Raw genomic sequence first — 26,397 nt, forward strand, 5'->3', positions numbered from 1 at the left:
CAGAACAGACTTACCTAAGTGGTTTTGAAAGCAATCTTGGCTGACCTGTGATGCCACCTCAGTCATGAGGGAGGTAAATCGAATTTTCACGATAGTTTAGGGATGCCAATTAGAATTTAACAAAAGAACATAGAAATATTTTTTCAAAAATTATCTAAAATTTCTATAACAAATATGCATTTAAAAATACTAAAAAACTAATTTGGCCATAGAAAAAAATCATAGAAAATTTGTTTTAACTTAGAAAAATATGAGTCTAATTTTATATATTTTTCTAAAATCACGCTTTATGTTTTTTAAACTAGGAACAATAATATAGAGCATGATTTTAGGAAACACACATCATGAGATTGTCCAATCTGCCTTCCTGCTCGAGCATGTGCTCCCTATGTCTCCACAGACCTACGACGATGACGACGAACAAGGAAGCGATCATGTCCATCCTGATGTTGTCCAAGTCGTAGACGTCTATTTGGGAGTCTAAGAAGCCGCACATCGGCTGCCCACTAATGGTCCAGTGAATCGGCACACATCATTGTCGTGATATTCCTCGGAGAAGAAAGTGTTGCTACAAATTTAAACCACATGATACACATTGTTAATGTGGTATTAGAACATGTATTATATTTTTATTTGGTTATGGTGCATGTCTTGTTGGTTAAGCAATACATTGTTGTTGAGGAAATGCTTTTTGTAGTTTGCACATCAGGTTGCACGGTGATTCACGCTTCAGTCTCCAAGAGTTTGTCTTGGCCCGCATCCTCTATTTCATATTTGACCTAGTTTTAGATTTTAGGAGAACATATAAAATTATAGAGCATGCTTTTAGAATATATTTTTAAAGTTAAAATAATTTGTCTATGATTTTTCTAAGGTTAATCAGATTTAGTATTTTTCCATGCATATTTTGAAGAATTTTTCTTTAACTATTTTGATAAAGATTAATTGATTTTTCTAAAGTATCATGAAAGTCCAATTTATCTCTCTTGTGGCTGTCGTGGCGCCTATGTGACACTACGTCATCTAAAACTGCTTTCAAAATCTCATCAGCTAAAATCGCTTTGAAAACCACTTAAGACCTTGTTCGTTTCATCGCTAAACCATGGGGATTATCCCTCCCAATCTTCATGGTTTGGACAGAAAACGAATAGGGCCTAATAAACAGGTAAATCGAACGATTTTTAAAAGTTGAAGATTAAAAATCTGGTTTTACAATTAAGGGAGATAAATCGGACTTGCAAAATAGTTGAGGGCCCAATTATACGCTCATGGGCTGCCGTCGCGCCTGATTTGACAGGGTTAGTCGACCCGATTGCTCGTGCTCGTTCATATTAGGTCCCATTATGGGCCGCATATTCTTTTCCGGCCCGGCCTGGCCCGCCTCTCGGCGCCCGGCAGGCCGGCACGCGCCGCCGCCGCAGTCGGCGCCCCAGCCCCTCCCTGCCCTCCGCTTTGCTCCCCATCTAGCGCCCCACGACCCGCCCGTCCGCCACCGCCACCGCCACCGCCATCGCCGCGCCGCTTCTCTCATCGTCGCCAGAAACGAAGCAGGACGCCCCCGCTACACCGCTGATCTTGCGCTTGAAGATCAATCAGTCCGCTCACACAGTTCCCTACGTGCCGAAAATCCTGCGGAGACCTGGCGGAAATCGCCCGGTCTCCCCCGCCTCTGGCTCGGCCTCGCCCTTTACGCTACACCTTGAGATTTTTTATTCACTCGATCCAATCCGGCCCTGCGATTCTAGATTTTGCGAGGTACGGCGCCGATCAGGGGCCTGAGGGTGCGGCGGCCTAGGGTTTGTAGCTACTGGTGCCGTCGCGGCCCGGGGAGGCGGTAGAGGACAGCGACAGCCGCAGCCATGAGCGACGGCGAGCTCCACGAAGAGGAGAACCCGACCAACAGTGCCACAGGTGAGCTCGACGATACCCAGGACTTCATCACAGCCACGTTATGCTTTTGGTTTGGTGTTGGTGCAAGAGCCGATGGGCGGCCCCTAGGGTTGTCAAATAGCTGGGTTCTGATGTGTTGGGTGTGCTATGTTAACTAGTGTATTTGCTGGGCTTTGTGCAACTGATTGTGGTGCCTATTTACAATGGGATTTGATAAGCCGATGACATGCTGTCTGGTGCTATATAGAATTCGATGTTCTTTTTTGTGTGTGTGGAGAAGATTTTAGTTGCGGGAGCTACATGCACCCATGTAAGATGAGGTGGTTGGCATGCTGATCTGTTATGGGCTTGTAATTGTGAAGTTGCAGTCTTTAGAGTCGGCTGTGAGAATCATAAAACTGCAAAATGATGTTATGAGTATGAAGATGATCCTCTGTAGGGTTAACTGTTCCATGATGATCTTCTGTATTTTATGTGATGTCTTGAAACTTAATTTGATGAAATGTTGGTTGAAACTAGCATTAAGATTCTCCGATGCTGCATCTTTAAAATACTGAAAACATGTAACCCTCTGTTTGGGAATGCATCGTGTCATCATTAGTCCTCAGATTCTTAGTTTTCCTAACAATTTCCTGAGGTTGCTCCAAAACTGGATTTATTTGAAGCTAAGTACAATTGATGAAATGTTGGTTGAAACTAGCAATGAGTTTGTTTGAATAACCCCATCTTATTTATTAGTGATTACTGTTGTCATCCTTACAGATGACGATGACGACGAGGATTATGAGGAGCCTGGTGGAGGAAATCACTTCTTGGGGTTTATGTTCGGCAATGTAGATGATTCTGGTGACTTAGATGCTGACTATCTTGATGAGGTACAGACTTCTAATATCTGATTTTGTTGGCATGCAAATGTCCTGTTTTTTGTTGTTTTGATTATTTTATTTCACGTGTCTGCCTCTAGCAGATGACATGCATCTCTATCTGTTTTTGATCTTAGTGCATTCTCAATTGGTCATGATTTGATACAGATTAACTTCTTTGTTTGTGCTCTTTTTCTTAACATTTTGATCCGTATAACTTATACTTTAGGGTGCTCAGTTGCTTTATAGGAACCAGCATTACTAAAAGAACCATATTCTACTGATTAAATTGATTTGATTTGAGTTCTGAAAATGATGAGATAGGGAAAATCAATGCTATGAACCAAACTATTCTCAGTCCATGCATTGTAATTTTCTCGTAAGTTGGATATTTTCTGAATAGTCTTGAGCTCACTAAATTTTAGCCAGAACAAAGGTTAGTTGCGCAGCCTTAGGGTACTTTTGTTTTATTGTTTTCCCATTGAGTCTCTGCAGGAAACCAAGTCACTATTTAGTTATGTTTATAATGTAATTTGGATGTTGCATTTCTTTATTATTTTTATTTTGCTTAATTCAGGATGCGAAGGAACACCTTTTTGCACTGGCAGATAAGCTTGGTCCATCTCTCAAAGACATTGATGTATGTTATCTTATGCATATAGTTAATTTTACTTACCTATTTCATTACCAAACAAGTTAATACTATGTTGTTTGCTAATTAGCTAATCAAGTCTTCTCCAGCACCAACTGATCCTTCTGAACAAGGTTAGTGACATATTACTGTTTCCATATAAGCTGCGCCTACAGTTTTGAGACTCATTCATCAAGCCAACTTTGCCATCGCTTAGGAAGGCCTTATTCTTCTTTTCCGTGTCAAACTATGCACATAATTGATAACACATCTTTTTGCTGTTATGTAGACTATGATGAGAAGGCAGAAGATGCTGTTGATTATGAAGATATTGATGAAGAATATGATGGACCTGAAGTTGAAGCAACTACAGAGGAAGACAATGTGTTGTCAAAAAAGGATTACTTCTCTTCATCTACAGTGTATGCGGTGAATAGTACAGTTTCAGTGTTTGACGATGAGAATTACGATGAGGAAGAAGAACCACCCAATGATAATGAACCTCCTCGTGATAGTGCTGCCCAAAATTTATCTTCAGGTGATACTGGATAACGTGCCTAATGTTTTCAAGTTCCATTTATGTTAGTGTTCATTCCATTTCTTACTACTTTCTTGTTCCCATGCTACCCCTGTTATTTGTTCCATCCATCTAGTGATTAAACATTTGTAGCTTGGCATCTCCTTTTTGGTCTGCAACTTTTTGTCTTCATATTTGCATGTCCAACTTCCCCCTTCTGGCTTGGGCAAGCGTTGGTGGTAGCGATCAAGTCTGTTCCAGTCTGACTCTAATAAACCTGAACTGAAGACTTGACCATCCTTTTTCACCTTTTTTCTTTTGTGACCATTGATTCTAGTTTGGCATAAACTTCACTTTTAATTATTGAAGATGAAAACTTGTGAAAATGTTATGCAACCGTTTTGTTCAAGCACACTTGATTTTAATTGCCGAGTACATGTTATAAAATAAATAGAGCATTTGTTTTTCTTGAAACAACTAGAGCATTCATCTGTCAGCACTAACACATTGAATTTCAATCTTTTTATCTATTAATATTTGTTATAGCTAACTGACTTGATTCTCATTTCTCGTAATCTTTTTGGATATAGTTTCTATCGAGCAGGCAGATATGGCAACCTCAAGCGATAACCTTGCCATGGAAAAGATTGGCTTGTTATCACATCCAGAAGAAGGCATGGACTTCGAATATGAAGATTTGGAGGTATGTGAAGCCTGAACCTAGAAATTAACATTGCATTGTCCTGTATCATATTTATATAATTATAGCACTTTTCTTATTCATCTCTAATTAAACAGAATGAAAAGGGCACTGGGGAAGGTCATCTTGAGCCTGAAAGTGCGACTTCCCTCCCTGTTTTATGCATAGAGGATGGGAACGCGATCCTGAGGTTCTCTGAAATTTTTGGTATCCAAGAGCCTGTAAGAAAAGTGAAAACAGATCACCACAAACGTCCAGTGAATAAAGGTATTCTTCATGTTGCAACAAAAAGATCCAAGAAGCACCACCCTCCCCCATGTATGCAAGATCTTGATAGATAGTTGGTAGCTGGAGGGTGTTACCTGAAAGCAATGGTTACTGGGAACATAGTTATCCTTACTGCTCATGTGTTCAATTTGAGATGAAGAAATTTAACTGCCACTGTCTATGTCAACAGTTTATACTTATCATTTCCAAAAATCTGATTTCCAGTGTGTTCATTCTGTCTGAGGGCAAGTATCTGATTTGATGAAACAGTAGTTCTATACAAATTGGCTCCTGCCTCTTCTGATTAGGCCTAGTTATTATTACAGTGTTTTGAAACTAGGCCAAATACAAATGCTGCACGTGAGGTCTAATTCGCCTCATCGTTCCGATAACTGTAAAAAAGATATAGCCTATCAAAAGGGCCAACTATATGGAAAGGCAAGCAGATTGTTGCCTTATTTCTTTCAGGTCTTCTAATTGATTGGTGTTAAGAAAAATTATTAATATGTGAACCTAATCTGCATCTGTATGACTTCTAGTTTGATTTATTGATCCTTTTGCAGCATAACCATTGTTGACAATTGCTTTATTTTCTGCTGATTTCCACAAAGGAATGTATTTGATCTTTTTTTACTGCTATATGAATGTACATATGTACATTTTCCTAACATCAAACTACCACAAGGCTTTGTTGCTCCTATGTGCCGCAAGTCAATAGCTTGTTATCGCAGTTACTCCGGGTCAAAACATTTGAATACATCTAATATCATATTTGTTTTGTTGTAATTACTTCCAGAGCTTCAGATCACAAATGTTGCTGACAATGTTGAAGAAGATGAGGAACTAATTCTCCGGAGCACTATCCAAAATTTCTCAACTTTGAAGCACATCCAGATGAATGAAGATTTTGTTGAGAGTGACAGTGATGAGTCTATTTCTGATGTCACTTTAAGGCTAAAGGATTCATGTCTTTCAGAACAACCAATGAAAGATGCACATAAGGATATTCGTACTGTCCAGCGATCTCCAATTTGTCCTGATTTTTATCCACTTGAGCATGATGATTGGGAAAATGATATCATTTGGAACAATTCACCAGCAACTGATCAGCAGCCTTATGCAAAAATCTGTGAATCTGAAGAGAGTGTGGACACTCATGGTGAAGACCAGGGTAAGGATTATGGCCAGGTCTCCAGGTGTTGGGATGTACAGAGTAAAAGCAATGGTTCCCCAGTAATTGAAGAGACTTTTGGTTGTACAGAAACGCCTGCTCCAGATAACTACTGTTCCCCTGGGAAAAGTTACCCTCCACTGGCAAATGAAGATAACTTAGATCACATAACGCCAAATAACTTAGATGATACAGTTAAAATTGACACCACGATGCGTTTAAATAACCTTAGTTTACTGAACAGGGAATTATTAGAAGGATCATGGTTGGACAACATAATTTGGGATCCTACTGAGGTTACCCCAAAGCCTAAACTGATCTTTGACCTCAAAGATGATCATATGCTTTTTGAGATCCTAGATGAAAAGAATGTGGATCACCTCAGGTCTCATGCTCGTGCTATGATTGTTAGTCAGTCAACCAAGACTTCAACACCAACAGTTGATAATTTTGACAATCAAGCAAAGACATTGAGTGGCAGATTCAACATCTCCAACGACAAGTTTTATTCAAATAGGAAGACTCCACAGCAAGCTAAATCTCATACTAAAAAACGTGCTTTAATGGGCATAAAGGTGGTGCATTCTGCTCCAGCTCATAAGCTGCAAACCATGAAGCCAGTATTGAGCAAGTATGAGGCCTCCATCCCTTCCTGCCAAATTCTGATTATGTGCATCCATGATTTCTCATCTTCTATTGTCTTACAAGCGACTCAAATGAATTTGTCATGCTTTCAACTGTTACATTGTTACTTCATTGACGTGACTAGAAATGCAAGAGTGAATAATATTTTTTTAGTAACATATTCCTTTTAACTGAATATTTATTTCATTTTGAGCCTTTATCTATATCTAATCAAGAGTAGCAGTGGTTTTTTGTTCCGAGGAAATATTTCTGTAACTATGAATATTCTTTAGTCTGCATGGCTCTTTGATGGAGATAGTTATGCCCCTGTTCAAGATAAAGATAAAGTATCAGATGCATGAGAGTATGTATTGGAAACATATGCACCAACTCGTTCTTGTGCTCGGAGGTGGAAATTTCGCCATCCCTCAGCTTTCTATCTGTCTGAATCCTCAGTCTTAAGAAATATGAAGAAGCTCCCACCTCCCACCAAGGCAAAAGATTTAGTTTGTGTGTGTTCAAAGACTCTTTGTGCACCTGATGTTTCCTCTTAACCTATAAAAGAAAACTTTCAGAACTTGAAAGTGTGATTATAGGTTGTTTTTCAAGTCATATTTGGTTAAGTGGAAGCTAAATCTACTGCTTGACGGAAGTGTGATCATAGGTTGTTTTTCAAGTCACATTTCGTTGTCATGCTTATGTCACCCACTGCATCTTTATTTTTTCTTTGCACATGGAACTGCACTATAGTGTTTATTGATTTTTGGCCAAATCATCTCTAATAAACAGTAACTTCTCTGATTGTCAACTTTGTGCAGTAAGGAAATTGCAAACTTTCATAGGCCAAGAGCTAAGTGGTACCCACATGAAAATAAAATTGCCTCTCAGTTACAAGGAACTGCTTGTAGCCATGGGAGGATGGCTGTTTTACTTATGTCATTGGGAGGAAAAGGAGTCAAGATTTTGGTAAATGCTGAGGACACTCCGGTCTCTGTCAAATTAAAAGCATCAAAGAAGTTCGGTTGGTATCCGTTTACTACCCCCATTTGTTTTGATTTTTCTTTATTTGGAATTTTTTTGTTATGCTTATGCTTTTTGTTGAGCAGTTGGTTGCTAATACATGTACTGTGTAATTTAAGCCCCCAAAAGGAAAGACAAATGGTCATTTCCTCCAGTTTAATTAGTTTTCTCACTGCCTTGGCTTTTTGCAGAATTGAAGCCTTCCGAGAAGATCAAATTGTTCTGTTCTGGGAAAGAGCTTCAGGATGACATCTCGTTAGCAATGCAAAATGTGCGACCAAACTCCATTGTGCATGTTGTTCGCACTGAAGTGTATCTATGGCCAAAAGCACAGAAATTACCTGGTGAGGACAAGCCTCTACGCCCTCCTGGGGCTTTCAGGAAAAAAACTGACTTGTCTATCAAGGATGGACATGTTTTTTTAATGGAGTAAGTACAATTTATTCCCCCTTATTATTTCTTGAAGTATTAATTTCAATGAACCTTAACGTATGTGACTTTGTATAGGCGTTGATTTTTTGAATGTTAGTTGCTAGTTCAACCAAGTGGTATTGCACAACTTTTGATGTGGCATGGTCTGTTAAGTTAAAATTTGATCATAGATATCTCTTGAATTATGTTGTTATGAGCTACAAAATTGTAACCGTAAGAATGCACATTGAAATTGGGATATTTTTCTACCAGTTTTGTATCTCATTGAACTCATATATAGTCGACCGAATTATTATCTAGAAGTTACTTCCTCCATCACATAGCTTTATTTATAGTGTTACGAACTTTGGCCAGAGATTTCTCTTATAATATTTTATTAATAGTTACAAAATCACAATTCTATGTACCTTTGAATACGAATGCAATGATACCAATGTTCTATGATTTGATCACATACCTCGTAGATTCTTATATTAATTTATCGATTAAACTCGAACCTAGACAGTCAAAATATGGCTTATATTTCTGGATGGAGGAATTACAGTGTTTGAATTTTTAGATGATGTACCTTACACTAATGGAGGGAGTATGTGTGAGGTTGCTTGTTGGGTAGGTATTTGTGCTTGTGATTTGCTTGTCGATATTATGGACTTCCTATCATGGTAGCACGTGTGTTAGTGACACATGAATGCAGATACTGTGAATAGAGAGCTCTGATACTTTACAATGAATTTTTTTATTCTTTTACCTCTATATTTTGGCCAAGTGCTTATCATTATGTTTATATGTGCAAGACTGTGTTAGTTATGCACATTGGCAAATTCTGATTATGTTTTTTCCCCACTATAGTAATTCATCTGTCATTTATTGCCTTGAGTGCAGATATTGTGAAGAGAGACCTTTGCTTCTCTCGAATGCAGGAATGGGAGCCCGTCTCTGTACATATTACCAGAAAACTTCCCCTACTGATCAGACAGCTGCATCACTGCGAAACAACAGTGATGGACTGGGCACAGTGCTTGCAATTGATCCTTCTGACAAATCGCCTTTTCTAGGAGATATACATTCTGGGTCCCACCAATCTTGTCTTGAAACAAACATGTACAGATCACCTGTATTTCCTCATAAGGTTGCACCAACTGATTACTTATTAGTTCGTTCAGCCAAAGGGGCGCTTTCCCTCCGTCGCATTGACAAGCTATATGCTGTTGGCCAACAAGTAAGCTCTGGTGCCTGAAATACTATGTTCTGTATAAGTAGGATGTGCAATGTTTCCAACCCTTTCGTATCTGAAGTTTCTCCTTATATTGTCAAGTACAGGATTCCCTCACTGAATTCTCTGCTGTGGTGCAATTCCAAGCTTTACACTGCAGACCATGTTCCGAAATATTCATTGTTTCCTCTTAGGTTTAGCTTGTGCTTTTTCTGTGTGGGACCTTTAGGCTTTACCGCTTTAGTGAACATAGCTGAAACATTGGATATTCCTTTGTTACAGTGGTAGAGATAGCTCTCGTCCATCATGTTTTTCATTTATGCTTAGCAGGGAAATTCAATTTGTTTTATTGATAGGGATCTGCTATGAAGTTCAGTAATGTAGTGTGTTGCATGTTTTAGAAGCTTCTTTGGCGCAGTTTTAGCATGGCATTGCACTTGTTGAATGACTCTACACGGTGGCAGTTTGTTGTCAGCAGGTGAGAACAGAAATACATGAGAACATCTGAACATGAACGTTACAAATATGACTGGTATATGGTTATTGATTTCTGCGTAAAAGTCTGAAGAAATTATGTTCCGTATTCACTTATTTTGTCAAACAAATGTAACACTCCTTGAGTTCTTTGTTTTTTGTGTCAAGAATACTCCTCGAGTTCTTGTTTCCATTCAATTTCTGCTGTTGTTAGAACAGTACATTTAAAATAAATCATAAAGTGTTTAGGAGCTGTTCTGTCTTGGAACTTTAACAATTTCATCCATAACTTAATAGTCATGGTTTCCTGCAGGAACCTCATATGGAAGTCTTTTCACCAGGGACTAAGAACGTGCAGAATTATCTTCTGAACCGAGTTCTTGCATATGTTTATCGTGAGTTTCGTGCTAGAGAGAGGCCTGATGGTATTCCTCAGATTCGAGCTGACGAGTTACCCATACAAAGTCCTCTGACAGAAGCTATAGTGAAAAAACGATTGAAGCATTGTGCAGATTTGAAGGTATCTGTCTATCACACATGTTATTCATAGTTTCTTTATCTGTACATTTTTATATTTTAATTCTGGACTCTTTTTCAACCATATTTAATGCTCTCCTGCACTTCCTTACAGAAAGGACCAAAGGGGCATTTTTTCTGGACACAGAGACCTGATTTCCGGGTTCCATCAGAGGAAGAACTGAGGAGATTATTGACGCCAGAAAGTGTGAGTTTCTGCAAATTATTGTTGCCCTTGTGCCAATCAGTTGTTTCTTGATAACAATTTTTTTCCACGAAAGGATGGCAAAAGCTTTGCCGCAAATTTTATTAGAAGAAAAAGAAACAAGTATTGGCCCAGTTTTTTTAGGGAAACCGGGCCCGAAAACCCAACAACACCTCCCCCAAACACAACTACTAAAACAACAAAAGTTCTCCATGGACAAACTCAACACCACTAGCTGCTCAGAAAAACAAACAATGAGCCAACTAGAAAGAAACGGCCAAACCACTAAACAACTCACACTCCAGCTAAACCGACTAAACAACTATCACAACTAATAACCAAACATCTACCAAGGCAAAATGGCACCAACTTGGACAACAACTATCAGGCTTCAAAGGTCTTGCATGCTGTCGCTCCAAACCTTTTCAATGCTCCTTTCACTAAAAACCGGCCAAGTCTTTTGCCAATCGCCAATACAACAACAGAACTGGATAGCAAGCTTATCTTTCGAAGAAATGCTTTATTTTGCACGGAAATTCTCGTGGAAATGTGAGTGCTTATCACATTGTGCTGGCTATATATGGACCACAAGCACTGGTTATTAAGCCATACCCACATTTCCAAATATATAGGTGAAATGTTTTTAAAAATTGGGTCATCAGAGTAAGTTGACTGCGAATATTTTTCATATAGAAAGTTCTATTGAAAGCAAAAATACCTAAATAATGAGGATATTTATTCTTTGAAGGTTGCCTTACCTTGTTGCCTTGGTGTCTAATTACAGTTCTCTTTTCAATCCGAAATATCACGATGACTCAACTAAAACATCATTATCCAGGTTTGCTGTTATGAGAGTATGCAAGCTGGTCTTTATCGTCTCAAGCGCTTAGGAATTCTGAAGCTTACTCAGCCTGTTGGACTGGCTTCTGCTATGAATCGGCTTCCTGATGAGGCTATTGAGCTTGCTGCTGCATCACATATCGAGAGGGAACTGCAAATCACTAGCTGGAATCTTACAAGTAATTTTGTTGCTTGTACTAATCAGGTACCTTACTCTTTGTCTCATATGGTGTTTTACTCAAGTAATCTGATCCAGAACATCACTAGTTTTATTCAATATCAGTTCATTGACCTAAAACCATGTATTGTTCGTAAAAACTGCTGAGTGCTACTTGATGTGCTCTATGCTTTAGAGAGACTACAGATAACCTTCATATTTATTTGTTCCCAATTAATATTTGGAGATAAGGGTCAGTATTTGGTATCAACAGAAAGAAAACTTGTACAGGGTAATTAGTTGTTGATCACATTAGGTCTTGTTGGGTGTACAGGGAATGAGAGCAGGAATGCTGGGAGCCCAGTCCATTTCCTATGATAGTTGATTTACATGGACTATCCCCCCTCGACCGGTTGATCTTTGGATGTGACATGGTCCAGAAAACCCAGCCGAATCCATGGCGATTCCCCTCAGCCCACTGGGATAAATAAGTCTTCATGGGATGGGTATTTTTTATTCCATTTGGGCTGAGCTACTGGAGAAGCAATAGAGATCTAGCATTATCAGAATTATAAATTATGCTCTGGAGAAGCCATAGCGATTCCATCTGCTTAAAGGTTGAATAAATTTGTGTCCTGTAGTGAGCCAGATTCAGTTTTCTTGGTGTCTTTTTTCAAAAAAGGTTTTGAAGTTTGGTGATTTTATTAAACTACAATATATATGTTTGGGTGTATAACTGCGAGTCTGCCACTGGTAGGATATATGCTCTCCAATCAACAAACAAACCATATAACCAGCTGCTTTTGGACCTCCATTGTCCTGTATATCAGAAAGTGGGTGTGCCTAGTACCCAGCAAGATAGATGGGATGTTAGAGAATTAAGATTGATTCAGGTGAGGTGTGTTAAAAGTGGGAGAAACGTGACACTAAATGGAGGAGAGAAGAGAATCAAGGAAGTAGAATAATCAGTTTAAACAGATATATTGGTAGCGTTCCTATCCTGGCAAAGTTAAAGGATGGCAGTCCTAGTTTGGTTGGGTTATGTATGTTCGAATGCATGTCTATCTGTGCGTTTTTTCTAAATGCGAAATGTAAAGATATATGATGCTAATTTTCCTTGCTCCCTAGTTTCTTGGTATACATTTTCCTGATTTTAATCAAATTTCCTTTGGTGCGTGCAGGACAGAGAAAATATAGAAAGATTAGAAATCACTGGTGTTGGAGATCCATCTGGTCGTGGGTTAGGATTCAGCTATGTGCGAGTAGCACCAAAAGCACCTGCCTCCAATTCAGTGCTCAAGAAGAAGTCAGCTGCTGCAAAGGGTACCACTGTAACTGGGACTGATGCTGATCTCCGCAGGTTGAGCATGGATGCAGCCCGTGAGGTACCATTGTACTAATTTCTGTAATAATAAACATAGGAGACATTGCCTGGCTTTGGAGATATTGGCATGCCTAAGGGTGTGTTTCCCAGGCAAGACTGCCTGCCTGGCTTGGGCGTTGCCCCCTGGCGTCTGATTTCAGAGGCCTGGGGCTAGGATCGATGCCTGGCGGGAATCTTGCCTGGGAGGCTACGAAAAAGCCCTAATATCATTGAACATGCTTCAGTATATATGAACATATAGAGTGTGTATTAATATTTGATGGTCTTTGGCATTCTTATTTAGGGGATCATTATATTATGCAAGCCACATGTGGGTCCTCTAAACAAGAAACACTTGCCTCCATATAATGAAAACAATTCTCATTTTGCCATTGCAGTGTTGACTTATACAATAACAGGTGGGACCTACTCCCATACGTACTCAGTGGCATTTTGGCATGCTGACTTTCACTCTGTTGAAGCAGACATCTATGGTCTCTTTCATTATTGCATTATAGTGTATGAGTGTCTTGTTTTCCTAGCTTAATTGAAGGGCAAAGCTCCTGCCATTTGTGTTTTGAAAAATTATAGTGTATGATTGATTAAAAAAACTGGACCAACCTAGGAGGAACTAGGTGGCTTTATGTTAACAAGAAAGTAGGCACTCAAATGCACCTCGATGAGGACTTGGAACTAGGTGACATTCACACCCTCAACCGAGCTAGGCTGAGCTTAGTGTATGTGTAATACTTTTGAGAATGAAAATTGTGAATCTTTTTAGGAAACATAAACTTATTCCAGCCATTGCATAGTTTGCATACAGCCTGGTTCATTGATGCATCATATCAGCTCACAGCTGAGAATTTGAAGGAAGCAACTATAATAGAATATATGGTGTATCATTTATCATTGATCACAAAGCATATTGCTAAAATCTGCACCCATTCTTGGTGAAAAGGAAATCCATAGTGACCACCTCCAAAGCTTGGCATGTGTTGCATGTCCTTCATTTATTCCACCTTTATACTTTGTTCACTAAATAATTGATGGACTGCTATATATAGTTGCTGCTGAAATTCGGCGTACCTGAAGAGCAAATTGATAAATTAACAAGGTGGCATCGGATTGCTATGGTGAGGAAGCTTTCAAGTGAACAAGCTGCATCGGGAATTACTATTGACGAAATTCCTGTTAGTAAGTTTGCACGTGGACAAAGGATGTCTTTTCTGCAACTTCAGCAGCAAACTAGGGAGAAATGTCAGGAAATTTGGGACAGACAAGTTCAGTCACTTTCAGCTATAGATGGTGATGACAATGGCAGTGACACAGAAGCTAACAGTGATCTAGACTCATTTGCTGGGGATCTTGAGAACTTGCTAGACGCAGAAGAATTTGATGATGAGGATACTAGTACAGCAGACTTGAGAATTGACAAAGCAGATGGAATGAGAGGACTTAAAATGAGAAGGTGCTCTTCGCATGCCCAAATTAACGAGGAAATTGAAGATGATGAAACAGAAGTCTCTCTGGCAAAGAAACTACTTGAAGGTAGTTATTTTCTTCTATGTTCTTTGCAAAACCGACCGCTGGTGCATATGATTTATGGCCTCTTACGATGCAGACGATGGTAATGATGTCAAGAGGAAAAAGCAGCCTGCGGAATTGACAAATTGTGGCACCTCTATAGGTGCCAATAAAATGAAGCAGAGTAAGACTGGGCAAATGATCAAATCATCTGGTTATGCTGGTGCATTAACCCCAAAGGAGAGCACACCAAGAGAAGGAAAAGAGGTATTAGTCTATCTGAGGTTCTGGACTTGGTCTTCATTGTCCTGTCCTCTTGATTTATTGTTATTCTGGCTGAAACAATCTGTAATGATGATTCATCTTACTCCATGCAGGTTGAAAATTCTTTTGCTGAGGGTGGTTTGCCCTCAAAACTAAAACCAAAGATGGCACTCGATGTAAATGAGATCCTTCTAGTTAAAAAGAAAAGTGTTCTAGGAAAGGATGGACCTAAGGTAAGCCCAGAAAGATGACTGTGATATGTGAAGTAGTTCTATCCACATGAATACTTTTGTGTGTCGACTTGAATCAGCTTTTTTCTCCATTATACTTATTTTAATATTAGACACCTGCACCAGTGCATATGGTATAATGATATTCGGTACGTCAATTATGTTTCACTTGTGGTGTTTTCCTTTCCATGAGGCTTCACGCAGAAGTAGCTGATGGGTGTTAATCTAAGTTGGATACCAAAATGCACAAGTTTGTATTTGTAATATGGTGGCAATTTAAGGTATTGCTGCCATTCAGTGCCACTGGATATTGGTTTGCTATTGTGCCTATAAAAGTATTAGGTTGGAAGTATGCTCTAAAATTCTAAAATTGAATACGTGTTAGTTCGATGATTCATAGAGAAGCTTTCTTTCTCAAACGCTCGATACACATAGAAGCTGATCTGGTCTTTTGCTATTGTGGGTCTTATGTGGCATGCTTTTCCATATTTTCAGGAGAAGAAACAGGGTTCAAGGGGGGATACTCTTGTTTGTGGAGCCTGTGGTCAGGTAGGCTCAGTAAAACAATTTCTTGCATGCGCCCTTCTGAAAAATATTATTATGTTTCATGACTTATTATGTCTTTTTGTCTCATTGCTGTTGTATAGGTTGGGCATATGCGGACTAACAAACTGTGCCCCAAGTATGGGGAGGATCCAGAAATTTCAGAAATGGATGCTAATTCAGTTAAGTCCAACCCAACGGATATAAACCATTTGCAAGCAAAGATACCTAAAAGATTGATACCAAAAGTTTCCTCTGAAGTTACTGAAACTGAAGGGCCAGAAGGTATTGAAAAGACAAAATCTGTCCCAGTAAAATTCAAAGTAGGGGCACCTGATAAATCCTTGGAGAGGAACATGTCACTCTCCGTTTCACTCGTTTCTGATAAACGTGTTGTGGATGTTACAGACAGTAGATCTACTGGAAAGGTAAATAAGATAGTGATACCTAATAAGATGAAGTCTGATGATTTCCCTCCTGACACTCCAAAGCCATCTGTTGTATTTCGGCCTCCTGCTGAAGAAAAGAATGCACCTCGCAAAAAGATCACCATCAAGCAGCCTAAAGGCATAGACCAGCAAAGACATGTTGAACCTAGGAGTGGTCAGGAGCCCACCAGAAAGACAAGAAAAATTGTAGAATTATCGAGTTTTGAGGATAAAAGTAGAGAGGATGATCATTGGTTTGGTGGGGAACCCAGCCAGATGAATTCCTCACATGAGAGGAGGCTGGGTCTGGAAGGAAAAAGAAGCAAAGCCACAATGCAAAATGACAGATCCTGGAGAGATTTTGAGGAGCAAAGAGAAATGCCACAACCAAGGCTCTTTGATGCTACGATATATGCATCGAGGGATGAAGACCATCTAAAGGCAAAAAAGAAAATAAAGAAAAAGAAAAAACATGAATTCAAAGATGATGACTTACTTGATCACAGGCCGTACAGAAATGACAGAAGGGTACCTGAAAGACATCAAGCAGTAAAAAGATCTAGTCCGGCTCATGTGATTGGATATGCGTCATCTGCTAAGCGTCGCAGAGGAGGAGAGGTGCATTTTCTTAGCTTTCACCTATATGTTTATTGCAAGTGCTTTGGAAAATGACGATAGCATCACCTGTGTTAATGTCTTGCCTCTTGCCTATAGAGAATATAGCTGTGTGATATAACAATAATCATGGTAAAAGAGAGAAAATATCATTAAAATAAACACACTAAAGGATTTTGAAACAAGATGGCAAAAGCTAGTATGTCTTGTATTTTAAAATGCAGTAAATTTCTGTGGTTTTAGTGTTACTGTCCACCCACTTGTTTAAGTATTTTGCCACTATTTGATAATTGTTTTGCTGAACTTTTTCTATACAAACTGATAATTTGATACAGTAGGGTTTGCTTATTATATTGTACAACTGTTAAAAGAGAATAAAGTAAATTACACATGGAGGGATTTGTTAGAAATGGAATTCGGGCTTGATTAATTGCTTCCTCATCATGCAGGTTGAGCTCTCCAACATATTGGAAAAGATAATTGATCACTTGCGGGGTTTGAGTGGATCACTGCTATTTTTAAAACCAGTGACAAAGAAAGATGCTCCTGATTACCTTGACTTCATACAGCACCCAATGGATCTTGGTACCATTAGAGACAAGGTGAGAAAGATGGTGTACAGAAACCGGGATGAATTCAGGCACGATGTAGCACAGATACAACGGAACGCACACTTATACAATGACGATCGCCATCCTCACATCCCTCCACTCGCTGACGAGCTCATGGAGGTCTGCGACTACCTGCTTGACCAAAGTGCAGATCTGCTCACCGAGGCGGAAGATGCTATTGAATAGCAATATAATAATTAGATTTAGCATGTGGATCTTGCTATAACCTAACATAGATGATGTATTTGCTGATCTGTAGGAGGGGAAAAGTTGTACATTGTTGGGTCCTAGCAGTAATTTACATGCAATCCCAAATCCAGCTGTTTTTACCTACTGTTGGTATTGGGTTGGGAGTTGGTGGAATTACAAAAGATCTAGGTTAGTCACTCAGAGTCCGCCGTAACCAATGGCCTCATGTTGTAAAAATGTAGAATGTAATCTGTCCATATACATGATATCGGTCCATCAGTCCGATTGTCTTGCAGTATTTGATGTAATGTGAATGGCGTTCAAGTGCAGCATGAATCAATAGACTGCAGCACGTGCCTGGGTGCACACTTTCTAACTTCTCTAGGTCTTATTTCAACCTTATTTCTTATATCTGGAGGTGTATGCTTTGAACCCTGAACCACAAAGCTGATGGACAAATTTCAATCATGCCGAAATGAAGGTCAGCTCAGGCCCCTGAGTCTGAACCATCTGATATGAATATATATAATAGTATAATGCATCTGTTGGCAACTAGGCATCTATCGTGGCATGTAGTTACGTCTTTAATCGGACGTCTGACATGGATGCCCAAAGTAAATACTAGTAACAAAACGATCTATGCCGGACAAGTTATTTTGCTTAACTTGCGAGACGTTTAATGATGTGCACTGGCCTTGACTCAGGCGATGTCATTGGATGTTACCCATGGATGTTACCCATTGCTTAACTTGCGGTACTCATGGCGATGTCATTGGATGTTACCCATGGATGTTAACCTAACCGGGCTATTATTCGTCGTTTTAAACAATGTGCTACGCGTACTTCCGTACTCCCGTGTGTCCTTATTGCACAAAGAGATAAGCTTTTTTTTTAAAAAAAAAAAAATCTAGGATTATACACCTATTATTTTTTTAAAAAAAAACTTGGATATATACACCTATTAGAGTATAGACAACTTAAGGCCATGTTTGGATCCACCATCTAACCTTTAGCTGACTAATTTAGCTGCTAGGGATCCAAATGTCCTACCTAAAAGACCAGCTAAAGTTTAGGTGAGTTTAACTACTTCAACCTAGCTAAACCCAATTAAAGTTTAGCTGAGTCTATTAGCTGTAGGATCCAAACACCCGAGCTAAAAATTTAGTTGGGAGAACTTTTAGCTGGCTAAAGTTTAACTTTGAAATTTTACCTAGCTAAACTTAAGTTGGGCGGATCCAAACATGCTCTATATAACTCGTGAAGGTTCGATTTGAGATGCTCTCACCTAAGGTATAGCAGTTCCACACGGCTAAGGAAAGTTTCAGAAACATAGATAGGTACGATGGCGCTTGGATCGTCTGTTCAGGACAAGGAACACCTTTTTTTTTTTAAAAAAAAAGAAAGCCAGGAGACGAACATCTGGTCTCAACATATTTATTATATAAAAATATAAATATATAAACTACTGTCTTTTTTTTTTCGTTTTGCAATGGCAGCGACGAAACTGCGAAATGACCTGAATTTATTTACTCGAACAAGCAGAGCTTTTCGCAGCGCCATATAACAAGCTCTGCATTACTTGGCAACAGATGAAGACCCGGCCAGCACCCAGCAGCGTTTGCAATTTTGCATGCATCTCCCAGACGCACAAGGACACGGTCACACCTAACACCTTAAGCCCATGCATCCACTTCTCTGACGACAAAGAAAACATTACAAATTTTTTCGCGCGACCAGTTCGCCGATTGCTGAGTGCATATACTCGGTCATGTACACATTTCGCAGTTCATTTGATCAGCGTCGCCTCGGAGCTTCGCTTGCGTAGGCAGCTGGGCAGCCATGGGACCGTCTGGCAGAAGCTGGCTCGTCGTCCTCCTCGTCTCTGCAACCCTCTGCGCCCATGTATCAGGTAGCCTTTTTCCTTCACATGAAGAACTTCTTGTGCGGACCAAGATCAGTGAGCTGACACGTAGATGAATCGGCCATCGTCGCAGCTGCGGCGTCCAACGACACGACCCTGTTGGCGGCGGAGCGGACGCGGCGGAAGGACCCCCTCGACGGGCTCAGGTACTACACCGCCGGCTGGAACATCAACAACAGGCACTACCTGGCGGTGAGTTCTTGGTTTCTTCTTGTGCCTGCCGGCTGCCGCTTGCCAGTTCAAAGCATGGTGCCCGTAGCTGATGATTCATGGCGTCCCGCCGCGTGACCCGTGTGGTGTTGCATGCAGTCGGCAGGTTTCAGCGCGGCGCCCGTGTTCGCTTTCGCCGCGCTCTGGTTCGTCGCGGTCGCGGCGGCGGCGCTCATCGCCTGCTGCTGCAGCTGTTGCTGCCGCCGCGGCGGCAGCAGCAGCAGCTACTCCTACTCGCGCCGGGTGTTCGCGCTCTCGCTCCTGCTCCTGCTCGTCTTCACAGCCGCAGCCGTGTAAGCAAAGCAACCGATCTTCCCAGCTCGATCAACCAACCAATCGTTGCACCTGTGTGCGGATAAGCCGGCGGCGGCAATCATGAACTGAACGCGTGTCGCAGCATCGGGTGCGCGGTTCTGTACGACGGGCAGGGCAAGTTCAACGGCAGCACGACGACGACGCTGGACTACGTGGTGAGACAGGCCAACGGCGCCGCGGCCACCATGCGCAACTTCACGGGCCTCCTGCAGACGGCGAAGACGGTGGGCGGCGGCGTGGCCTCGCTGCCCGCCGACGTCGCGCGGAGCATCGACGACGTCGCGCGGAGCATCGACGACGTCGCGCGCCGGGTGGACGCGGCCTCCGACGAGCTCACCGCGCGCACGGCTAGCAACTCCCGCAGGATCCGGACAGCGCTGGACACCATGTACGTACTGAAAACGTCGCCACTGACTCTGATTCGTCGTCTGTGACTTGCAAGATTCTTGATGGGCGAGATGAACTCGTGGTACCATCCATGGATGATCTTGATCGGTTGTTTGCTTTACGTGATTGCAGAAGGAAGGTCCTGATTGGTGTCGCGGCCGTGATGCTCGTCCTCGTGCTTCTTGGCTTCGGTGAGCATAAATTGCTCTTACCAAGTCTTCAGAAGAAGAAAAATATATACACTGCTTATTTACTTGACCAGCTTGAAATTACGACATCATTTATTTTTCTGATTCTTACGAAATTTCTCTCAACAATTTGTTGCAGTGTTCTCGTTGACCGGGAAGAAGTCGCTTGTGTCCATGTAAGCACATTACCACAGCATACAGAGAACATACGCATCCAACTCTGACAGTACTTGATGTAACAGGTTCTTTCAGAGATTATATTGGTGTGTTAAGTTTCAGTTTCAGTATTTTGGCAGAGTGGTGTTTCTTGGATGGATCATAATCACTGCGACACTAATACTGTCCGGCACTTTCCTTCTCCTGCACAAGTAAGCTGTTGCCGCCTGTTATGGTTGGTTTTAGAACGATTTCTGAACAAATCTGGATGTTTTTGTTCCAGTTCGTCCAAATTTCAAAACTCATTTCAAATGCTAAGCACTGTACAAGTTAACATAGCATACTGCGACCTTTGAATTTGGCCATGTGTTCAGCGTGATAGGCGACACCTGCGTGGCCATGGACGAGTGGGTGGTCCAGCCGCAGGGGCAGAGCCACACGGCGCTGGACGACATCCTCCCCTGCGCCGACGCGGCGGTGACGGCGGAGGCCCTGCGCCGGAGCAAGGATGTCAACTTCCAGCTCGTCTCCAAGCTCAACGAGCTGGTCTCCAACGTGTCCAACCGCGACGTGCCTGCCCAGGTCGGCCCTCCGCTCTACTACAACCAGTCCGGGCCTCTCGTGCCGCTCCTCTGCAGCCCCTACAACGCCGCCGACCTCTCCGACCGATCCTGCGCCGCCGGCGAGGTCACCGCCGACAACGCGCAACAGGTACGCACGCACGCCGTACGGCACGGACAAAGAATCGCTATCGCCAATTCGCCATGGCGCGTCGTTGGTCGCCTCATATCTGACGCGCTTTTGCATTGCGTGTTCGCATCAGGTGTGGCAGCGCTACGTGTGCCGCGCGACGGGGTCGTCGGGGCAGGAGGTGTGCTCGACGGTGGGCCGCCTGACGCCGGCGATGTACTCCCAGATGGTCACCGTGGCCGGCCTCAGCGACGGGCTGCGCGGGCAGTCCCCCGCCCTGGCCGACATCGCGAGCTGCGTGACCGTGCGGCGCGCGTTCCAGACGGTGAGCCAGCGCGGCTGCCCCCCGCTGCGGCGGGACAGCCGCCGGCTGTACCAGGCGCTGCTCGCGGCGTCGTTGGCCGCGATGCTCGCCGCGGCGGCGTGGGTGGTGCACTCCCGGGAGCGGCGGCGGCGCCGGGAGAGCGAGCGGTTCAAGGTGTCCCCGTACAGGCTCCCCATCGAGGAGAAGGTGCTGCTCAACAGCCCCCGACGGCCGTACAGGCGAGTGTAACAGGAGCTTGAACACCAGCCAGACGCCGGCGGGTTTCTGCAGCACAGTGACGACGGTGCAGGCCCGGTAGAAAAGAAAAATCTGAGAGGAAATCCGTCTTCTGAATTGGCGTGATTGTACTGTGATAATTGTTTTTTCTTGAGGAAAATACTGTGATAATTGTACATGAGTAGTTTTGCGAATAAATTACCTTCCGCTTGGATCGCACCGCACCAATCTGTGTGTTTGATAAGATCAGGCTTCATTGTGATGTGGGAGAAAAAAAAAAGAAAAAACAGTCAAGATAGAGGTGAGGCGGTCACGCCCTTGGGGTTGGGGGCTTCAGTAGCGCCCAGGCGCAGCAGTTGAGGCTCAACGGCGAGCGACCCAGCAGCACCTGCGCCCGTCGCCCAGCCTGCCCAACCACCAGCGCGCCCAGCTGCGCGCCGCCGCCGCCGCCCACACAACCCAGGGCACGGTACAGGCGGCTCCACCCAGCTCACGAGTGTGTTCTGCTTCCGATCCGGAGGCGGACGCAGCGCGCCGCCCGTCCGTGCCTCTCCTCGCGGGGCTACTGGCCCCATCACCCGCGCACAGTCGGCATGTCACGCCGCGTGAGCGCCGTACGCGACCGGTGCTTGGAGCTGGAGCGCGCCATCGCCGGCCGCGCCCGCTCGGGAAGACTCGGCCTCAGCAACGCCCTGAAGCTGTTCGACAAATTGCTTCTCCACGTCAGGCCCGCCTCGATCATTGCGTTCAACCAGATCCTCACTGCTGTCTCACGTGCCTCAGGCGGGCGCTCCTCCACCTCAGGCTCAGACCTCGTCATCTCCCTCTTCAACCGGATGATACATGACTGCTCCCACAAGGTGGCTCCCGACAGTTTCACCTACAGCATCCTCATCGGTTGCTTCTGCCGTATGGGCCACCTGAATCATGGCTTCACCACCTTTGGCCTCATCCTTTAGACAGGCTGGAGGGTGAATGACATATTCATCAGTCAACTGCTCAATGGTCTCTGTGACGCAAAGAGGGTGGGCGAGGCCATGGACGTTTTGCTGCAACGAATGCCTGAGCATGGCTGCACACCAGATGTAGTTTCATATAACATACTTCTCAATGGTTTCTGCAATGACAACAGAGCTTTGGAGGCACTTGAGCTGCTCCAACGAATGCCTGAGCTTGGCTGCACGCCAAATGTAGTTTCATATAGCATACTTCTCAAGGGTTTCTGCAATGACAACAGAGCTGAGGAGGCACTTGAGCAGCTGCATATGATGGCTAACGATCAAGGTAGAAGCTGCCCACCAAATGTGGTGGCATACAGCACCGTCATCAACGGTTTCTTTGCCGAGGGTCAAATGGACCAAGCTTACAACCTTTTTCTTGAAATGATGGATCGGGGGATTCAACCGAATGTCGTGACATACAATACAGTAATTGATGGCCTGTGCAAAGCTCAAATGGTTGATAGGGCCAACGGTGTCTTTCAGCAGATGATTGATAATGGTGTTAAGCCAGACAATGACACATATAACTGTCTGATCCATGGATATCTCTCCATAGGACAGTGGAATGAGGTGGTTCGAATGCTCGAAGGTGGTAAAGAGTGGGACATTTACACACACAACATAATTCTAAATGGTCTTTGCAAAAATAATTATGTTGACGAAGCATTCAAAATGTTTCAGATCATGTGTTCTAAGGATCTTCAATTTGACATTATAACTTTCAACATCATGATTGGTGCTTTTTTCAAAGTTGGCAAAAAGGAAGATGCCATGGATTTGTTCGCTGCTATCCCTGCTAATGGTTTGGTTCCGGATGTTGTGACCTACGGCTTAGTTGCAGAAAATCTCATACAAGAAGGGTCGCTAGAGGAGTTTGATGGTTTGTTTTCAACAATGGAAAAGAGTGGTACTGCTCCAGACCCACGTATGTTAAATGCTCTAGTTAGGAGGCTATTGCAAAGAGGTGACGTAAGCAGGGCTTTGGCTTACCTCTCCAAACTTGATGAGAAGAATTTCTCACTTGAGGCTTCCACTACTTCTGTGCTTATATCACTTTTCTCGAGGGGTGAATATCAGCACCATGCAAAGTCCCTGCCTGAAAGGTATAGTTTCCTCAATGAAGCCAACAGTTGAGTGTTGACGAAAAAAAGCAATTGAGTTTTCAACTGTGTTGATCATGTTTACGTGAGATGCCAATTTGTTGGAGGGACTATTATGTCCTGTGCTGAAGGGCGGGCCTGGTGCAAGCGGTAGAGTCTTACCGCCTGTGACCGGAAGGTCCCGGGTTCGAGTCGCGGTCTCCTCGCATTGCACAGGCGAGGGTAAGGCTTGTCACTAACACCTTTCCCCAGACCCCGCACAAAGCGGGAGCTCTCTGCACTAGGTACACCCTTTACTATTATGTCCTGTGCTCTAATTTTATGGCCCTGCTGTGTGGCATGCTTTGAATGAGGAAAGTCTCTAGAGAGATGTTCTCTTTTTATCAACAGGTTAAATAATCTTGTGTGCAATCCTTGTTAGCTCGGATTCATGAATTCTCTAGTTAGCTTTCAATAATATTTTGCAAGAAATGCCGGAGAGAGATTATAATTCAGGAATGTTTTCCCTATTTTCTAACAGTAAATAATTTTAAGCTTTCAGTGCCTTGAGAGAGGCCTTGCATATGTTTATCGTGAGTTTCATGCTAGAGAGAGGCCTGATGTTATTCCTCAGATTCGAGCTGACGAGTTACCCATACAAAGTCCTCTGACAGAAGCTATAGTGAAAAAACAATTGAAGCATTGTGCAGATTTGAAGGTATCTGTCAATCACACATGGTACTCAGCCTGTTGGACTGGCTTCTGCCATGAATCAGCTTCCTGATGAGGCTATTGAGCTTGCTGCTGCATCACATATCGAGAGGGAACTGCAAATCACTAGCTGGAATCTTACAAGTAATTTTTTTGCTTGTACTAATCAGGTACCTTACTCTTTGTCTCATATGGTGTTTTACTCAAGTAATCTGATCCGGAACATCACTAGTTTTATTCAATATCAGTTCATTGACCTAAAACCATGTATTGTTCGTAAAAACTGCTGAGTGCTACTTGATGTGCTCTATGCTTTAGAGAGACTACAGATAACCTTCATATTTATTTGTTCCCAATTAATATTTGGAGATAAGGGTCAGTATTTGGTATCAACAGAAAGAAAACTTGTACAGGGTAATTAGTTGTTGATCACATTAGGTCTTGTTGGGTGTACAGGGAATGAGAGCAGGAATGCTGGGAGCCCAGTCCATTTCCTATGATAGTTGATTTACATGGAATATCCCCCCTCGACCGGTTGATCTTTGGATGTGACATGGTCCAGAAAACCCAGCCGAGTCCATGGTGATTCCCCTCAGCCCACTGGGATAAATAAGTCTTCGTGGGATGGGTATTTTTTATTCCATTTGGGCTGAGCTACTGGAGAAGCAATAGGGATCTAGCATTATCAGAATTATAAATTATGCTCTGGAGAAGCCATAGCGATTCCATCTGCTTAAAGGTTGAATAAATTTGTGTCCTGTAGTGAGCCAGATTCAGTTTTCTTGGTGTCTTTTTTCAAAGAAGGTTTTGAACTTCGGTGATTTTATTAAACTACAGTATATATGTTTGGGTGTATAACTGCGAGTCTGCCACTGGTAGGATATATGCTCTCCAATCAACAAACAAACCATATAACCAGCCACTTTTGGACCTCCATTGTCCTGTATATCAGAAAGTGGGGGTGCCTAGTACCCAGCAAGATAGATGGGAGGTTAGAGAATTAAGATTGATTCAGGTGAGGTGTGTTAAAAGTGGGAGAAACATGACACTAAATGGAGGAGAGAAGAGAATCAAGGAAGTAGAATAATCAGTATAGACAGGATGGAGGATCGCCCATGTCACTTGACACTCCCCCTTGACAGATCAGGCACCAACATCTATAGCAGTACGGCATCGGCCATCTCCATCGGCCCTACTGCAGCATAGAGAGAAGTGACAGAGGTTTGCAAACAGATATATTGGTAGCGTTTCTATCCAGACAAAGTTAAAGGATGGCAGTCCTAGTTTGGTTGGGTTATGTATGTTCGAATGCATGTCTATCTTTGCGTTTTTTCTAAATGCGTAATATAAAGATATAGGATGCTAATTTTCCTTGCTCCCTAGTTTCTTGGTATACATTTTCCTGATTTTAATCAAATTTCCTTTGGTGCGTGCAGGGCAGAGAAAATATAGAAAGATTAGAAATCACTGGGGTGTTGGAGATCCATCTGGTTGTGGGTTAGGATTCAACTATGTGCGAGTAGCACCAAAAGCACTTGCCTCCAATTCAGTGCTCAAGAAGAATGTTAGATAATTTACTGCTTCATTGTGTGAACACACAACAAGGGAAGACGGCGCCGAAAAGGCTCCCTGCTGTGGTACTGTAGCCGTTGTAGAGGCAGACGCCGAACGACTCACCTGTCGGACTGTAGCCACATGCAGGGACATGCGTAGAAGTCAGTCCTGCTGTGTTATCTAGTCACTGTTGCAGCAGGGCAGCTATACTAGGACTAGATGGATAGAGTTGTATATATAGTTTGCCACTGCAACTCAACAAAGAGAGTTTAGATTTGCCATCTCCTATACAAGGTTTCGACCAACGCTAGTGCCTGTACTGTGTGTGTATGCTCTGTTCTCCCTCTTCTTCTACCT

General features: G+C 42.7%; 2 protein-coding genes and 1 pseudogene across 2 annotated transcripts; all 3 read left to right on the forward strand.

Moving 5' to 3' along the window:
• The first annotated feature begins 1,446 nt into the window (after positions 1-1,446).
• On the forward strand, positions 1,447-17,663 carry LOC136523154 (transcription initiation factor TFIID subunit 1-like). The gene is made up of 21 exons (XM_066516935.1): positions 1,447-1,911; positions 2,653-2,765; positions 3,331-3,393; positions 3,476-3,518; positions 3,674-3,922; positions 4,492-4,604; positions 4,700-4,868; positions 5,665-6,670; positions 7,482-7,684; positions 7,875-8,112; positions 8,998-9,334; positions 10,116-10,322; positions 10,434-10,526; positions 11,362-11,568; positions 12,702-12,905; positions 13,948-14,431; positions 14,505-14,674; positions 14,785-14,904; positions 15,397-15,450; positions 15,549-16,490; positions 16,937-17,663. The coding sequence occupies exons 1-21, from the start codon at positions 1,860-1,862 to the stop codon at positions 17,282-17,284; spliced, it is 5,415 nt and encodes a 1,804-aa protein (XP_066373032.1). The 5' UTR covers positions 1,447-1,859; the 3' UTR covers positions 17,285-17,663.
• A 1,392-nt stretch (positions 17,664-19,055) lies between these two features.
• Positions 19,056-21,913, forward strand: LOC136522412 (uncharacterized; annotated as a pseudogene).
• Positions 21,914-22,732: 819 nt separating this feature from the next.
• LOC136524148 (protein Rf1, mitochondrial-like) lies at positions 22,733-23,830 on the forward strand. The gene has a single exon (XM_066517609.1). The coding sequence runs from the start codon at positions 22,733-22,735 to the stop codon at positions 23,828-23,830; it is 1,098 nt and encodes a 365-aa protein (XP_066373706.1).
• Positions 23,831-26,397: the final 2,567 nt, after the last annotated feature.

The sequence above is a fragment of the Miscanthus floridulus genome, chromosome 18 (assembly GCF_019320115.1).
Source record: "Miscanthus floridulus cultivar M001 chromosome 18, ASM1932011v1, whole genome shotgun sequence".
Taxonomy (NCBI): Eukaryota; Viridiplantae; Streptophyta; class Magnoliopsida; order Poales; family Poaceae; genus Miscanthus; species Miscanthus floridulus.

What these genes read in the sequence shown, in the direction of transcription:
- LOC136523154 (XM_066516935.1), top strand. Translation starts at nt 1,860, where the DNA reads ATGAGCGACGGCGAGCTCCACGAAGAGGAGAACCCGACCAACAGTGCC. An exon ending in TGCCCAAAATTTATCTTCAG is followed by an intron (nt 3,923 to 4,491) that starts GTGATACTGGAT and finishes TTTTGGATATAG; the next exon opens with TTTCTATCGAGCAGGCAGAT. An exon ending in TAGGAAAGGATGGACCTAAG is followed by an intron (nt 14,905 to 15,396) that starts GTAAGCCCAGAA and finishes CCATATTTTCAG; the next exon opens with GAGAAGAAACAGGGTTCAAG.
- LOC136524148 (XM_066517609.1), top strand. Translation starts at nt 22,733, where the DNA reads ATGGACGTTTTGCTGCAACGAATGCCTGAGCATGGCTGCACACCAGAT.